Below are 16,883 nucleotides of genomic sequence, written 5' to 3' on the forward strand. Positions count from 1 at the left end.
ACGCTATTATCCGGTTCTATGTTTCTTGATGTCTGATGATTTTAAAAACATTTCTTTTAGGTACAATTTCTTCTGCAATGCTGCTCCTTTTAGTTGAAGTTGAAAAAGGATAATTTAAGAAAACTCATTTCTATCTTTCATTTGTTCCAATCGTTCTGCTGACTCGGTACGCCCTTCTCTACTAACCTTGGCTCACAATGCATATGTCAACAAAGCAAAGTGCGGATTTTCCGTGATGCCCTGTAGTCCGGGTATTCCTTGAGTTGACTGTATTTATAGAACTATATGAAACAACTGCTCATAAAATACCGGCAGAGTTTCGTGAATCGTATCATCATCACCATCATTTCGAACTGTACGCGGCACCACGGAGTTTCGTGCGTGATGCTTGAGTGTTTTTAGGTGCGCAACTTCAACTACGAAACGTGCTGTGCGATATACCATTGCTAACGATCTCTGTTTTCGTTTAAAGCTGTTGTTTTCGTCCTTCGTCGTTCGGTATCGATAGTCCATCGATATCGTCTCTACCTGCATCTTCTTTGGCACCATCAGTGCAGCATCATTTCTGTGCCGACACATCAAATTCTACGCACGTTTCATAAGAACATAACTGCAAACTAAACAACAAAATGAGCAGTAAGTATACGGAAGCTAGCACAAGTAGTGTCCATTAATGAAACGCAGTGTTTCGTAATAATGTAAAGATTCCTACTAATCGCTACGACGAAAACAGTGTAAAGCAACAACAGCAGCATTCTATCCACATGTGAGATTTAGATGTCAAAGTAGGTGACCTAGAATGACCTTGAACATACTTTTTAAAAACAAACACATGTTTTTAAATAAAAAAGAAAGTGCGGTGTTGTTACGAATAGTGATACTTTAAGAAAATGCTACAATAGCTAAATATCCACTTGAATCGTGGGCCATTGCTATATTGATATGTTTGTAAATATCTGGCATTTATAGCAAACATACTTAGTCTAATGTTAGTTTAAACAAATAAAAGAATTTATAAAGTAATTCTTTCTAATGAATATTACAGCTTGCCTCGTTCCAAGCGTAGAACGTAAAAAACTTATATGCGAATCGAGCTGAATGAAAAATCGACTGGTGTTTCTCCCGCATGGCACCAAAATTCTAAATTTAATCTTGCGTAGGTTTTTGCATCGTTGGCAACTACGTTGGAGTTTGCGTTTGCCTTACCGAAAATAATCTTCGGCTATTTGAATTTACATCTTGACGCGGTTAACTGGTGTTCATCTTTAATACCAAATATCCCTAACTGATTGATTGAACGCACCATAATTATAGTTAGCGGAGGGAAACGGTCACGGTCGTTGCATTCAATGTTATCAGTTGCAATTTAAATGTTCTATGTTAATCATTTAGTGTTTATGCTTTTCCACCGCCCAAGACTGTGAGTTGGCGCCAGGAAAAACAGGCATCAGAAACAGAGATAGAGCGAATGATAATGAACGTCACAAAATGTCATCTATGGCAACATAACATCCCGTACGTTCGTTTCTTATCAATGTCGTCATTATGATTGTTTAATTGTAGTCAAATAGATGTAGCCGACGCGATTTAGGTTCTACAAAACTAACGCGATTAAGAAGTTCAATAATAGAACACTTATTTTCTTTCTTATTTGGCGTCGACTGGTTGGCTATCTCCTTAAACATGATTGCCCAAGTTAAAGTAAAAATGACCTTGCTGTTTGTTCATCGTTATGTTGCTGTTCGACGATTTTAGATCCCTCCATGCTTTTCCCAATTCATTCATTTATTAATTGTAGCGTTTGTTTATACTTTTTTATTGCTGTTTTGTGGTTTCTCGTTAGCTTTATAACGTGTCGAATTATAAACTGATTTACACGAATACAGGAACAATGAGCAGCAAGGGAACAAATTTTCGCCTAGTCAAACTTTTGTATTTACAATTGGCAAATCGGTTTTCTCTCTCTCGTATCTTCACAATTGATTTGATGTTAACTCTCTAATTATTCTCTAGTCAAAAAACACCTTATCTGAGAAGAATCCGAAACGTTGTTACAAAAATAAATTCACACCACTGATTTTTGAGCCACTCATGCGTTATCACATGTTAAAGAAACTCATACTCGACATATTGTGTTCTTCTTTTATTTGAATATGATTACATCACACGAACGCCTGGGAAAAGTAACTGTTAGAATTTCTTTCCGTAATCTAGCGTTCAAGGTTATCACACAAAATATTGATATTGATAGAACGAAGTCTCTGTTCTGTTGTCACTCGCCATGTGGGTTTCTGTCTTTATTTTAGAATTGCCGGTATAATGCTGAAAATGAATGATTAAGTGTATTTGGTTTACATATTAACAATTCTTTGTTTTCTTCTATTTCAGAGTACGCCTGGGTAACTTTAGCAACCAACGACTCCTACTCTCTGGGAGCTCTTGTTGTTGCTCATTCACTGAAACGTGTCCATACTGTGCATCAAATGGCCGTACTTATTACGCCCGGCGTATCAGAAGCAATGAAGTAAGACGTTACAATCAACCACCCGACACCCTGCATATTAGAAATACTCAACTTTTGTGTGTTGTTAATCTTTACAGAACAAAATTGCGTGCCGTTTTCAACGTAGTAGAGGAAGTCAATCTACTCGATTCGAAAGATGCAGCGAATCTGGCGCTTCTGAAGCGTCCAGAACTGGGCGTTACATTCACGAAGTTGCACTGTTGGCGACTTACGCAGTTCGAAAAATGCGTTTTTCTCGATGCCGACACGCTTGTCCTGCGCAATTCGGACGAACTGTTCGAACGGGAGGAACTGTCGGCTGCACCGGATATTGGCTGGCCGGATTGTTTCAATTCGGGCGTCTATGTATTTCGACCAAATTTGGAGACTTTCTCCAGTTTGCTGCAATTTGCGGTGACTCACGGAAGCTTCGATGGTGGGGACCAAGGTTTGCTGAATGCCTACTTCTCCGAATGGGCCCACAAGGATATTCAAAAGCACTTACCCTTCATTTACAACACCTCCTCGGTAGCGACGTATTCTTACTTGCCTGCATTTAAACAGTACGTGTCCGGCATTTGAATGTTAAATCAACGGATGCATTAATTACATTTACCGTTCCGATTTCCCGTTGGCAGATTTGGACAAAATACCAAAATTCTTCATTTCATCGGCGCTGTCAAACCATGGCTGCAGAACTTTAACTCTGAAACACGTAAGGTGTATGTGCCCTCAGAGTATCAGCATCTGGCAAACTTTCTTCAGTACTGGTGGGACATCTTTGCCGAAGATGTCCATTCAAGGCTGAGTCCAGACATGGTAAGTTATCGCATTAATCGCCATAATCCCACAAAAGCAGGAAATAGATGCACACATTTTCGGCGCGGCCTTTATGAAAAGTCTTCCCGCTGTCTTTCTCCTTTTTTTCATATACCAAGTCTATTGCGTGTGCTTCCTGGCATGCCTGTATTTGCCTTTTCAATCCCGTTTTTATCCCTCTGAGCTCCGTTCAGTATTAAATACGTGGAGAATGGTTTTCCAGAAAGGCATGTGGGGCATACAGCACCCTATTGTGTAACAACAAAATTGGCAAACAATTTAATATAAAAAACATTTTAAATAAATTTCAAGTCTGAACATATTTCCATTTGGAAAGAGAGTATATTACTCAATGCGGAGGTAAGAGAACGTATGAATATGAAACCCTCAGATCGAATTATTGCCAAAGTTGTTTATTATTGCTTTTGTTTTTTTTGCTTTTTGATTGAATATTTTTGTACTATGCTTTTCATCAGCTTTTGCAAACGCTTTTTATTAATTGTTCATTATCATTTTAATTTTCCACGTAATTTGGCGTATTAAACGAATGCTATTTCTTCATATTTGTAATTAGTTGCCGTAGTTAGAACCTAGCATTGCACACTGTTACTGTAATGAAGAGTGATGCTTTATTGCTTGTTTTCTCTCTCTCTCTCTCCTTTGTATTGAAGCCATTCATTTCTGTTTTATTTTGTTTAATTTTACTTTCAATCTACACCCATTTGGTACCCTCGGAAGAAGTATTACAAAAAAGTGCCTTAAAAGTAGTTTATTTAACTCACCTTGTGAAAGGAATACTTTTTGCAACTTAGTGTTGATTAATGAATGTGTGTTGCATCTTTCTTTCGTACCGGATTTTACTGCGGCGATATATTGTAAACAATACAAACAATCATACAAAATGACAACATACAACGCGCACTGAACATGTTTTGGTTACGGGAGGCAGAGCTTGTTGGTAATGGCTTCCAGAAAGAAGATTCACACCTCTAACTGGTGTCATCATGTGGCGTTTTCCAAGCAAATAGAGAGTTATGAACGTGTACAGAACCAGGATCCGTTTAACCTAAATTTAAAAAAGGCATTCGCACAGCTGATAAAAGCTGGTACACAAATGAAAACTAATACAGCGTACACGAACTAAAAATCGTTTCCATACGTATACAATTGTTCGTCTTTACTTGTCCGTTAGCCCCTTATATACTGCCTAAAGAAATTCGAACCAATTTCAATTGAACTTAATTGTGTTAAAACGATTCGGCTAATGTATTTCTTTCGTTGCCACACATCTTGTCATTTTTCTCGCTTCTTTTTACATCCTTTCCAAAATATCCTGATTTTCTTACCATTGTGCATACTCAAATGCCTGCACAAAAAAAAACCCCTAGAATGGCCTCGCTGGGGCGATAGCTAATGTTACGCTTGGAGAACCGCGCACTTCGGATCAGGACCGCATTGAAGAGAAACTTCGCCGACAATACTGGGAAGCGGGCAATGCAGAGTATGTTGGACGTGACGCATTTAAGCATATCTGGGCCAAAATTCAGCAAACCATGGAAAAAGGAAGCGAGCTCGAATAACAATTTTACCTTTTGATACATTTTGATACATTGGATTTGAATGTGTGTATGTGATATTTGCCAATTTGGACGAAAAAAAAACAACCCCAACTTAATGTTGGGCAATGTGCAATGAAAGTGCTCTCTTCTAGGTTGTGGTGTTAAAAACAAATCGGCAAATCACACCTTTAGCGATACATGATATGGAAAATAAACGATTTACATTAAATGTAGCATAGATGCAAAAACAAAAGAAATGTAATTTTCACTATAAACAGAACAGAACAGCACAGCCTCCACAGTAACGCAAAACACGTGCTGCAGACACAGATTGCCCTCGTGCCGTTGTATGTATGTTGTCAAACCGATTATCATATATAGTTACGATATGTCCTCTTTCAATGTTTCGTGAAATTCGTGATTTAAGTTTTAATTTGCTTTATTTTGTATATGCATGCGTGTGCGTGTGTCTTGTGCTAAGAAGATTTGAGTTTTATTTCCTAACAGCAACGTGCTTTAACTCACTGGATAAAACCTTCGCACAAGGTTAGTGTTAATCAATCTCGTTCTGCGCCACTGAGTACCGTCTATTTTACTCATGAAACCGATAACGAGAGTCAAACATTATTTTGGCAATATCAAGATAATTACCAACACCACCACCAGCAACAGCAAAGAGAAGGGTTTATCGTTTCGTACGATCCAGAGAAGGGTTATCAAGACCCGTGGGAGGATTACCTGCAGAGACAGGAGCGTGAAAAAGTTTTGCGCAAACAGGAAGAGGAACGATTGTACTTCCAATATTTGAATGAACTACGCGCACAAGAACATAGAAGCCGCACACAGTATGAATCATCACTCGTAAACCATGAACAGTCACCGCCATATCATGTGTCGCATCATGATGCACATTATGCTCAACAACAGCATCAGGATCTGCACAGAGGTGCTGATGGTGGTTACGCCGAGCGTGACCACCAAAATCATCATGATAAACATGCTTTACAGCGCACAGAACAGTGGGTCGATAGAATGGTACAACAGCATCAAGAAAACGTAGGTCACTGGGAAAAACATTCTGGGGAAATGTTCGCTGTTCGGCAACAAGATGCAACCGTTGACCATAATGCTGGTGATCAAATGGGCAACAAGGCAATTCTGCAAGATTCTAACAATAACATCACCGCTGGTGATAGCAATAGTAACATCACTGTCCACAATAAAAGTAGTGATTTTGAAGAGCACAAAACGTATCCTCCGAGCTTCTCCCAGCAAGAACCAACCGACCAACGGAAACCAACCGAAAGCGAGGAACATAACGCTGGTGGTAATGTTGGGGATGTGGTAGGTACCTTAAAATCAATGAACGTCAATACCATCATTGGAAGCATTCCACAGTCATAGTCTTCGAATTGTACTTAAACTTAATGTGTGTTCATTGTTGCATTGTTACATATTGTGTTTATTATTTGCATGCGTACTTCCAATTTTCCAATTTTAATCTTTAAAATACAATCAGCGCTGAACATTACTTTCAGGACTCAAAATTCTCTAACAGAATGCTGACGATTCGCGCGAATGTTTGCGCTTCGAACAAATATTACTCATTTGCTTGTGTAGTTTTCGTATGTTTCATATAATTCCCTTTTTTTGTAAACTTCTGGCTGTTTATTTATAATTTATGTGTGCAAAAATCAACGCTTGTGGAAATTGTTATTACGTTTCATACAGCAAAAACCAAATTACTTTCAATGGCAGGACATTATTTTTTTTTCATTTGCTTGCTCTTCGTACAACGATCCGTTTGCAGTTTATTCCGTTCAACTATTCATATTCATAGTAAAAGGTGAATACTATATTAAAAAAAATGGTTTGGAAAATGGTTTATCATTTCGTTGTCTGTACGTCTTCAGGTTATGTTTTGTTTTGTGTCTATCATATACGTCTTCATTTAATATAAAGCATTAATTTATCGATCATCATTGTAATTGTTCCATTGCAGAGTGGTCTTGCGGGAGCATTGGCTCAGTTGCATCTTGGTGAGGCGAAATCAAAAGAACAAGAAGCCTACGAAGAGCATATGAGACGCCAATGTTGGGAAACAGGTAACATCGATTATATGGGACGCGATTCGTTTGAAAACATTTGGAAACGCATTCAACAAACGCTCAGCGCCGGAGCTGGAACAAGTGCCGAAGAAAAAGTGTTGGAGTCTTCCGTTGCTGAACCTGTGTCTCCGGCTGCGACGCAACGCACCAGCCGTCGTCCATCGAGATCACGTTCCGCTACACCGAAAAGGGATCCGAAAGATCGGTCCCCGACACCGCAACCGGAAGATAAGAAGCCTGTCGATAAAAAGGAAGGTAATTGACCCACCATCATCATTGCCTGCATTCACCGGCGGCACCAGTCAGGCAATTGCTTCCAACTAACCAATATCATCCATCGTTTAAAATTGTTTTCCTGCTGTGTGTTGTCTCCATTATCATACGTACGTCGTGTCGCTAATATTGTTACTATGACCAGTATCACCGTTTCACCATATTCACATTGGCCTTCGTTACCAACCGTGGAACCAACGTTAGTGTAGACACTGACTCGTCTATCTTAATTGTTGGTCATTTGTTTTATTTTGCTAGCTAACTGTTCATCACTATCAACTGTCGCACAAAAGGAACCTTAAGAAGATAGACAATTAATATGATACAAGCTGCATCTATTACTTATCGTGAAACAGAACGGTTCGATACGTACACGTTTTAGGTTGGTTCAATATTGTCAGCTTTAGAAAAGAAAATAATTTACGATTTGCACATCGATACCATGTTCTATACACATTTTATTGTTTCTTTTAAAACGATACTCTTAATTCCAAACATACATAATTCAACACCTCATAGTGCCATTAGCTAAAAAAGCAGCATAAAGTGTTAAGTCATAGTCGAAATTCATTCAGCTATAAATTATCATACAGTTTACAAACTGTAGCAACACAAAGAAAAAACGACAGAACAAACAAAACAACAAACGTATAACACGCATTGTGAACATAATTGTGAAGGAAAAACAAAAAACAAAACAAAACAAATAAATGAAACGCATGATACTAACGAAATTGAACGCAACAAACAAGAAAAAAACATCAATACTCGTATTATTCTCATCTTTCGCCATGGTATAAAGATTAAGGCCTATTACACGTGAAATGGTACATTCATTTTTAGCAAATTGTGTAACTGTGTCCTAAAAGAGTTCGTTCTAGACAAAATATATGTAATCATTATTGTTCCTGGTTGTGTTGTGTTCTGTAATCGTTCATCCTACATAACGTTAGTGTGTTTTTTTTTCTTATTTTCAGAAGGATTAACTAAGAGCTACATGAGTTATACAGAATACATAATTGAAACATGCAATTGTGGGATATCCATAAAAAGTATTTTCAACATTGTTTCTGTGAATTATCATAATTCATTAATTATCTCATATCAAAATCATAGTTCGAAGTGGAAAGAAGCGGACTACTATTACTGGAAAACTACTGACTACGCATTAACATGATTAGTTGTTATAAGACAATGTTTGGCAGTAATTCAAAGTATATTTATATGCTTGAAACAGCTGAATTTTTGCTCATTCTGTTTCATTTATCAATTGCAACATGAAGAAAGGAGAATTGTTCACCTGTAACGTGTTTTATGTTTCAATAACTAAACTTGATTTAAGCGAAACGATTGTGTTATATTCGCTATCTCTTGCATCGTTAAATATGTTGGTGCCGCTCGTAAAATAGTATTCAAACACTAACAAGGATTTCCTTTTCTTCTTAAATTTTCTTTTCTCTCCCTTTATTGAACAAAACAACAATGACCCTCTATCAATTCCCATTTTCCCACAATTTCCGCATCATGGAACCGTGTCACGTTGGTCACTCTTGAATGTGTAAACGCAATATATCCCGTTTTACATTTTCTTTTCTTTTTTTGGTTTTGCTTGCGCGCTTTTACGGGGAATAATCCTTTATGCATGATTTATACTTACATTCATCTTTGGGGGTTTTTTTTTTGTTGTAAATTCTTGTCTACATTTGTGGGCTGCTTTCATCATCAAAAACCATGCAAACTATATACTACAGTACAAGTCGTTCCACCGCCGGTTATTGCGGAGGAAGACGATGTTGCTATCAGTTTATCATCGATCGAAAGTGCCCTTGCGATGCGAACCCAAGCAAAGCTGCCGCCACCAATTCAGTACGATCCGACTACCAATACGACAACATTGACCAAAAAAGTCTTTGCAGGTTATCGACAGATTATAACGACGAAGAGTCCAGAAGGGAAAACCCGTACGCATGAGAAGCTCGTTTACGATCCGTCCATCGAAGACGATCAAAAACCGGACAGTGCAGATGATCGCCCATCTACGGCACAAGCTACTTCTCAAGTGGATGTGAAACAGAACGTTGGAGCAGAAACTGCAACGCCTCAGATCGTGAGAGAAGAGGCGAAAGAACTGTCCCAGAAGCAAAGTGCGACACCAACGGTTGGTGGTGGCACAAGCGAAACTGCACCATCAAAAACAGAACGGCCGACGCAAAGTTCCGCTCCGGCAGCCAGTAGTAGCGCCAGTGCTGCTCAGCCAACGATTCCTAAGTCCAGTCCAAAACCTGTAGCTACACCTACGGTACAAGCGTCCCAACAACAGGTGGTCCAGGAATCGATTGCAGGTAAAACGAATGCATTGTTGGACGCAAAGCAACCGGTCAAAGCATTGCGCAAAAAACGACACATTTCTCCACAGTCGCGACCACTACAACAGACTACTACCAATGCCGGGTCGACCGATCAAGCGCCAGGAAAACCATCACCATCCTCATCATCATCCTTAACGTCTGCTTCGCGCCATGACTTGCCGTCTAACCAAAAGGCTTCCATCGCTACTGCCATTTCGTCAGCCGTCGTATCGCCATCACCGTCCGTATCGTCCAGCCTGGCGAAGACGAGTTACAGTCCGATCACTCCGAACACGTTCACTTCCTTAGATGATGAAAAAGTAGTACCTATTCACACACCACAATCACCAGACAAGACTCTGCCAACTGTACAACCATCGCTAAAACTGAACACACAGTCTGCTCAAACGAAACCGAGTCAGCCTGTTGAGGGTGTTAAAGTTGGTTCACCACCAGTGCCACCACGCCGCAAGCGTGAATCAAGAGCTACAAAGTTAGGTAAAATTTAACAACGCATCACTGTCGACAAGCGCTTCCATTAAATCACCCCTTTTTTCCTGTTCGCCATGCAGTTAGTATGAGTAGTATTTGATGGAGGAATTCAAAATCTTTTTAACAACCAAATTCACTATCATCTGGTGCAAGCAAATCGAAAAGAACTGCTCAATTTTTACGATGCCGCCGAAAACTGGTTCGAAGTAACGACAGCTGTTTTATGTTTTCAGTTGAGTTTTGCAAGCTGTTAGCATTATTATTTGATCGATCGAGTAATTGGCTTTTGAAAATGTACCTTTTAAGACCAGTATTTCATTCAAATTACTGACAGACGATCGATCGATCGATGTTGATCGATACACGCAAATGATTCTGAAATTGTAGGTACATTTCTAAGCCAGTATTTAACTACAGACCATAATTCTGCTAGTAGAAACTCCCAACCAAAATATAATGCTGACAATTTTAACTCATCAATTCACTGTTGATTCACACTGTTAATTAGTATGTACATAGATGTTATTCTCAACACAAAACATACAATTCTAAAAAACCCATTTTCCGTTGCAACCTCTTCTTACTAATTGTAAAACCGATTCAATCGCACAGAACTGGTCGACGTCCTGGTATGTTTTTTTCTTTAATTTCTGTAAGGCTGTCCTAATAAAAGAAACACAATTTGTAAATCTTGCCGTATAACGTCCTCCTTATTCATTATGATTAACATATCGTTCAATGTTTTTTTTTCGGTTCAAAGTTCTTTTGTTGTTCTCGATGAGATGTTTGCTTAGTTCAATGTGTTTACTATTTGTCCCCGTATAAACCTGGCATTAATTTTAGATTTATTTTTTTCTTCTATTTTTTACATAAATATGTCTTGTTTGTTTCTCTGCCGCCTGCTTAGCGCTAGCCTGTTCTCTGATTTCTATACAATCTAACTTATAATCGATTTTATTCTCTCGTTCTTTTCTCTTTTTTCTCTTTTTCGTCACTTTGTACAATGAAATGTGCCTATACAACACTGTTAATAATGTGGTTTACATGTTTGTTTTTTTTTGTTTTTTTTTTACCGTCGCATATGTGCTGACTGGCTCACATAAACGATTGAACAGAGAAGACAAAAAAATCAAAACTTGTTCAATTGTTCCTATCTTGTATTTCTTGCTCGAAGAAACAACGATGATAGTGTTTCACTTCAAACTCACTTATAACGTAACGTTTACGACACGCTTTCATTACTGGAACTGTTAATCAAATATCGAAATATATATGGATGACAATTTGAAAAAAAAAACCGAACAAAACCCCCCTTTTTCGTAGAGTACTTATTGGTGCGTTTTGCGATTTTCCTGGCCATCGTAATGCTTTTCTTGCAGTTAAAGAGAAGATCGGTTAGGTTTCATTTCGTTCCCTCATGTCTTCTACATACTTCTACACTTACATTTCTTTACCATTATATATATCACTGTATAATCCTTACTACGATAACACTCCTTTTTCCTTTCCAATTTTTATTCCTACCAGCACGACTCATTCGTACGTTCTGCACTATTTTGTGAGAATCGAAAAGCTTGATGTAACAAAAAAAGACAAAAAAAAAGTTTCTCCACTACCTGCATCTGCCGTCTGTTTTATTATGCTTTAAAGTTGCTAGAGAGGATAATTTAAAACCCATCTTGTGGTTTAGCGGGACGAATGAATCATTCGTTTTCTTTCCGGCACAAACAATTCTGGCAAATTCAATGTCTTACCCACACAGTTCTGAGTGAAATGGTTTCGTTTTCGATGCATTTTGTTGCCACAAAGCTACATGCAACAATTGATATGACTTTCTATTCGCAACTAGCTCTCTTTATTTGAAAAATAAATATAAACTGTTGTATTACATGAATTGAACTGGATTTTCGAACACTGAAACAATGATGTACTGGTAAGTATTGGATTTACGGAAAATGATATTTGCACACTAGCTTTGCTTCATCTTGCCTAGTAGAGGTAATGTTTCTTGTTGGCCATTGCCACGTTTCGAACGCTACTGGACACGCACTAGACTTTTGCCGATCATAGGAAAACTTTAGGCCATAAAAGGACCAGTGCACGAGTTAGAACCGTAGTTTAAAGAAGAAGCCTTTGCTTTGTATTTTAGTTGTCCGTTTTATTTTATGTACATTGTTATTCATCTACACTTTATACAACTTCCATAGGCTCCACTTGTTGCGTGTTGGAAGGCTTTTAAATTGAGCATAACTTTTTTACGCCCAAACAAATAGTAGGTACAACGCTAAGCGTACGAAATCAACTAGCTTTTTGGAAAATGGTGTCGATAATGTTTATAGCTCTTCCTAACACACGTCTGGGTTTTACCTGCATCGCGTTCATATTGTACCACACAAATCGTTCAATGTTTAGTTACAATGAATTAAATAAAATTAACGAGATGCATCACAAATTCGTAGGTTCACAAATTACTTAACCATTGTACTAAAATCATTCGCTGTAAACTGTACAGGATCGTACATCCATGATCCACTAACGAATATCTTTCGTATACCGAGAGAAAACATGGCCCTAGTTCGTCATCTTTGCGATCAGCTACTGATGGCTAATGCTGATGTTGCTGCTGCCTGTACTAAACTATTTCTTCCACGCCGATGAATCCACTTTCCCTTCGTCTGCTGTGTTTGTCCCGAGCTTCGGAAAATTATTCTCCATGTAGTGCGTTTGATAGTGTTCCGTTAAATCCTGTTGAATGAGTACTTGTTTGCAAACGTGACACACTTCCAGCTTCGATGCGTTAGAAGCTTTTCCTTTTGCAGTCGATTTCGGTTTATTTTTCTCGTCTTGACAAAACACCAAGTAAAGTTCCTGTAATTATAACATACAATCAATTAAAATTTCTTAACATCGCCAAAAAACCAAAAAAGAGCAATTACTTGTTGTTTGGCGATAGTTGGCAGTAGCGCGATTAGTTCGGGAAAAATTTCATTGAAACGATCACCGAGCGCTATCTTGCAGTGATCATAATAAGCGGATGCTTCATACTGTCCATCACGGAACATCTGTGATATGGTCCGAAATTCCATCAACGCTTCTTGGTTTTTCAACGCTTTCTGAAAGTGAGTCACAAGCACCTGTCGCGATCGGAACGAAAAATAATATTAATAGCGTTACTCCCCTGTATTACTGTTTCCGTTACTTACCTGATTCCGTTTACTGGCATTCGATGGTGAAACGTAGCTATGCGTAGGCAAGATATTGTACGATTCACCCGTCGAATTCGTGAACGTCATATTGTTCGCATTCCGTGCGACAGAATTTAACGTAACGTTTCCGAATCCTGGTGGAGGTCCCGGCATGCGTTTGACGTGCACATTTTCGAATCCGGGCGGTGTACGTTTTGGTCCCGCCGCTAGTGCGAACTGTACACTGTTCGCATTGCCCAACACCGGGAACGAATTGTTCAGCGTGGAAGAAGGATTGTTATTATTATTTGCATGAGATGTTTGATTTGCCGATGAGCTTTGTCCATTCGATTTGGAGTGCTGTTGCTGTTTTTGCTGTGGTTCCTTGTTGCGTGGATCCTTCGTTGCGCCAATTCCTCTCTGCGCCAGTTCGCTATTATTGTTGCGCGCATCAGCAACGTTGGAGAGAGACGAGTCAGCTTTCTGTTTCGTCTTTTCCGCTGACTTTTTACCCGTTAAAGCGTTAAGATTGACGAAAGCTATTTCCTCTCGTAGATTGGGGGCTGGCGTGGGTTTCTTCTTGCCTGAAGTGTTGCCGGCAGAGGCAGCGGATCCACCTCCACCGCTGTTCGATGCCGTTGCAGATCCCGAAGCCCACGGCAATGGTTTAACCGACGCCGGTTTGTTGCCATCCCCCAGCGTTGGAAACGCTTTGATTGAGTTCACGCTAGGCACGGAACTTTGGACGGGAGCAGATAATTGTTTCTTTGCATCCTTGGAAGATATGGTCGTTACTTTCGACACGACGCTAGATACTGACATGTAATCGTCCACCAGTGCACGATGTTTCGCAGAGATTGCATTGAGATTTACCATCGCTGCGCCACCACTTCGTTCGTCCATGTCTGCGTAGATATCTCCTCCAGTCTTTTTGTTCGATCCCTTACTACCGGAACCGGGCAGAGCAGGAAAGTCTGAGGTACTTTTCTTCCCGACCATGGATGCAACGGATGCACCATTCGTTTTTCCACCGCTTGACCCTGCGGGTCGGTTAGATACGTGTATCATCATGCTCGTTCCAGACGTAGCAGTAGGTTGACTGGGCTTTAGGAGAGAACTCGCAGTGATTTTACTGCTAAATCCTTCGTTCAGACTGGTCGGACCAGTCCCTTCCCCACCGCCCGATCCGAGGGCGGGAAAGTTTTCTTTCGTCCGCGCAAGTCCAGCGGCTCCATAAACACGTTGCCGTATAGTGACGTTGTTTGGGCGAAATACTGGATTTGGCGCCGAACCACCGAGAGTTGGGAAATCTTGCTCATTAGTGGCATCAATCACCTTTTTAGGATGTTGCTTGGTCGCATGATCGTTTGCCAGTTCGAGATTGTCGAACTCGTGCTGTAACATGTCGCCAGACGATCCTGGCGGAACCGGACGTCCAGTAGCACTTCCCGCCCGTCCACCACGACCTCGATTTGATGAAGGTCCACCACCGGAAGCAGCACCACCAGAATGCGATGCACCAGAGCCACCAGCCACAGCAGCACCGTGTCGTGGCGCGTATGTAAACTCAAGTTCTAGCGTTCGGGTCTGCTTGTTCGCTAATCGATTCATGGATTTACCATGGATCGATGCACGATGCGCCCGCAAATCGATCTCCGTTCGAAACACCGACGTGAACTGTTCTTGTTCACATTCACCTTCCTCGCACAGAAAATGATCCGTTCTAAAGTGATCGCGCAGCGATACGTAATCTCTACAAAATAAAGTTACATCAAACAATTAATTACGGTTCATATCCGACGTAAACACGTGCTTGCTTAACATACCCGTAAAAATAGTTTCTGCCATCAGCGTCACAGTAATGACAAAAGAAATGATCTTTTCGCAGATGGCGGAACAGTTCATCTTTATCCAAAAATCGCGTATCACAATATTCACACAGAGGATGACCGCGATGACCAACCTTGTCTGGATCACCTTTGCGACGATGCAGTGCTAGCTCCTGTCTATTATAACAGCGCCGTTCCGAGGAAAATACCTTCAGATGTTCCGTACAGATGTCACAGTAGAAAAGCTCATGCTGCTTGCGTACGTGTTCCCGCAGTAGTTCGAATTTGGGAAAATTCTTTTGATCGCACCTTAAAAAAGCAATTCGTATACCATTGTTAGTGAATACATGTGACTGTGTCATTGCTATGCCGCACATATGGTGCCAAGCCATTTATATACGTGGGATGAAAGCTAGTTAAAAATAGGGTTCATACGTGTTGCTCTTACCGAGGGCACTTGTAATCCAGCAGATCGTAGTACGCTTGCTGAACTTCCGCATCGGTGAAGCAGATGCGATATTTTTTATCATACAGTCCGGAACGATTTTTCACGTCCAGTTGCTGGTATGGCGTGAGCGTTTTTGAAAATATAACCTGCCAACGGAATGCAAGGCAATTTTAATATCAAAAACCGAGAAGTCTTCAGAAGCATCAGATACGTACCTTGGCTAGATCTCTACGACAGATAGGGCAATCGTTCTGCTGGCATAAAACTCGAATACGAGTAGAGCACTCGTAACAACACAGATGGTCACATTCGCCAATAGCGAAGTATACTATCGGCTTGAAGCATACGACGCAAAGCATTTCCGTTGTCTCCCCCTCGGAAACGTTCTTTTCTTGGACAATTTTTTGACGATTGTTGGCCATGTTATCACTCGCAGCTTTTCAACAGCGGTAACGTGGTGGCAGAATTCTTCTGCTTAGTTTTTGCTTTTAACGAAAACTGTTGCTCAATTCGCGAAATATCGTACAACCTAATCAGGCGGATTGGCTGTAGGACAAGGCAACGGAACTCGGTAGATGACAGCCGGAGGAATTACGAACGGTAACCTTAGATGAGGTTACGACAGGCAATAAACCGCGACACGTACACGTTGATCTTGTGGCTCAACAATTTAACTGGTTGTTGCTAGAGAACTGACAATCGCGAAATAGCATTCAGTTATGCGCTCTCCGGAGGTATGTGTTCTGATCGATTGATGTGAATTCAGGCTGCAACAACAGATTTACTTTCCAAGATAGATTTTTCCTCAAACAGCATATCAACACTCACGCCTCCAACACGAAAGGGAATTTTTGACAAATTACAACATTTTCCGAGCCCAAGGTGTCTATATGAGTGCAAATACGGAGCCATTTTTTTAAATTTCTTTGATATGTTTTTTCACAATGTCTATAGTATTTCAAGGCAAATGTTGTGAATTTATATCAGCAACAACAAGTATATACAATTTATTTAATTTATCATGCCAACGTACCTACCGTATCGAACGCACAATCACGAGAATTTTGAAAAGATGTTCTATCAACCTTCGGTTGTTGATTGGGATTGTCAAATCAGAATCAAAACAAACCACGGCTGTTCCATGTTGTTACGCACTGTATTACCAAGATATCCACTACAAAAGGTGATCAGACATATCATACAACATCGAACATTTCTTGTATGATGGCCCATACGTCTGAAATGTTTGATGCTGTTCGATTGAGCATTCAATACAACAATGAGGGTTGGTTCTTTTCGTCCCCCCTCAAGCGGCAATA

The 16,883-nt window shown here is 40.1% G+C and overlaps 2 protein-coding genes across 11 annotated transcripts; one reads left to right on the forward strand and one right to left on the reverse strand.

Moving 5' to 3' along the window:
* Positions 1–234: 234 nt before the first annotated feature.
* On the forward strand, positions 235–11,996 carry LOC125767266 (nucleolar protein dao-5). Of its 10 annotated transcripts, none has more exons than XM_049433670.1 (9): positions 235–402; positions 473–636; positions 2,389–2,524; positions 2,602–3,066; positions 3,142–3,322; positions 5,389–6,225; positions 6,884–7,244; positions 9,014–10,108; positions 11,218–11,996. In XM_049433670.1, exons 2-9 carry the CDS (start codon positions 630–632, stop codon positions 11,286–11,288), a joined length of 3,153 nt encoding a protein of 1,050 aa, XP_049289627.1. In that variant the 5' UTR covers positions 235–402; positions 473–629; the 3' UTR covers positions 11,289–11,996. The 10 variants fall into 10 exon arrangements, with proteins under 10 accessions (XP_049289627.1, XP_049289628.1, XP_049289629.1 ...); XM_049433671.1 differs by having other exon boundaries at positions 11,630–11,996; XM_049433672.1 differs by having other exon boundaries at positions 236–402; positions 9,179–10,108.
* LOC125767268 (E3 ubiquitin-protein ligase ZNF598) lies at positions 11,931–16,438 on the reverse strand. Its single transcript, XM_049433683.1, has 6 exons — positions 15,780–16,438; positions 15,565–15,710; positions 15,114–15,425; positions 13,306–15,040; positions 13,039–13,236; positions 11,931–12,970 (listed from the first exon to the last, which is right to left on the reverse strand). Exons 1-6 carry the CDS (start codon positions 15,984–15,986, stop codon positions 12,740–12,742), a joined length of 2,829 nt encoding a protein of 942 aa, XP_049289640.1. The 5' UTR covers positions 15,987–16,438; the 3' UTR covers positions 11,931–12,739.
* Positions 16,439–16,883: the final 445 nt, after the last annotated feature.

The sequence above is a fragment of the Anopheles funestus genome, chromosome 3RL (genome assembly GCF_943734845.2).
Source record: "Anopheles funestus chromosome 3RL, idAnoFuneDA-416_04, whole genome shotgun sequence".
Classification (NCBI taxonomy): Eukaryota; Metazoa; Arthropoda; class Insecta; order Diptera; family Culicidae; genus Anopheles; species Anopheles funestus.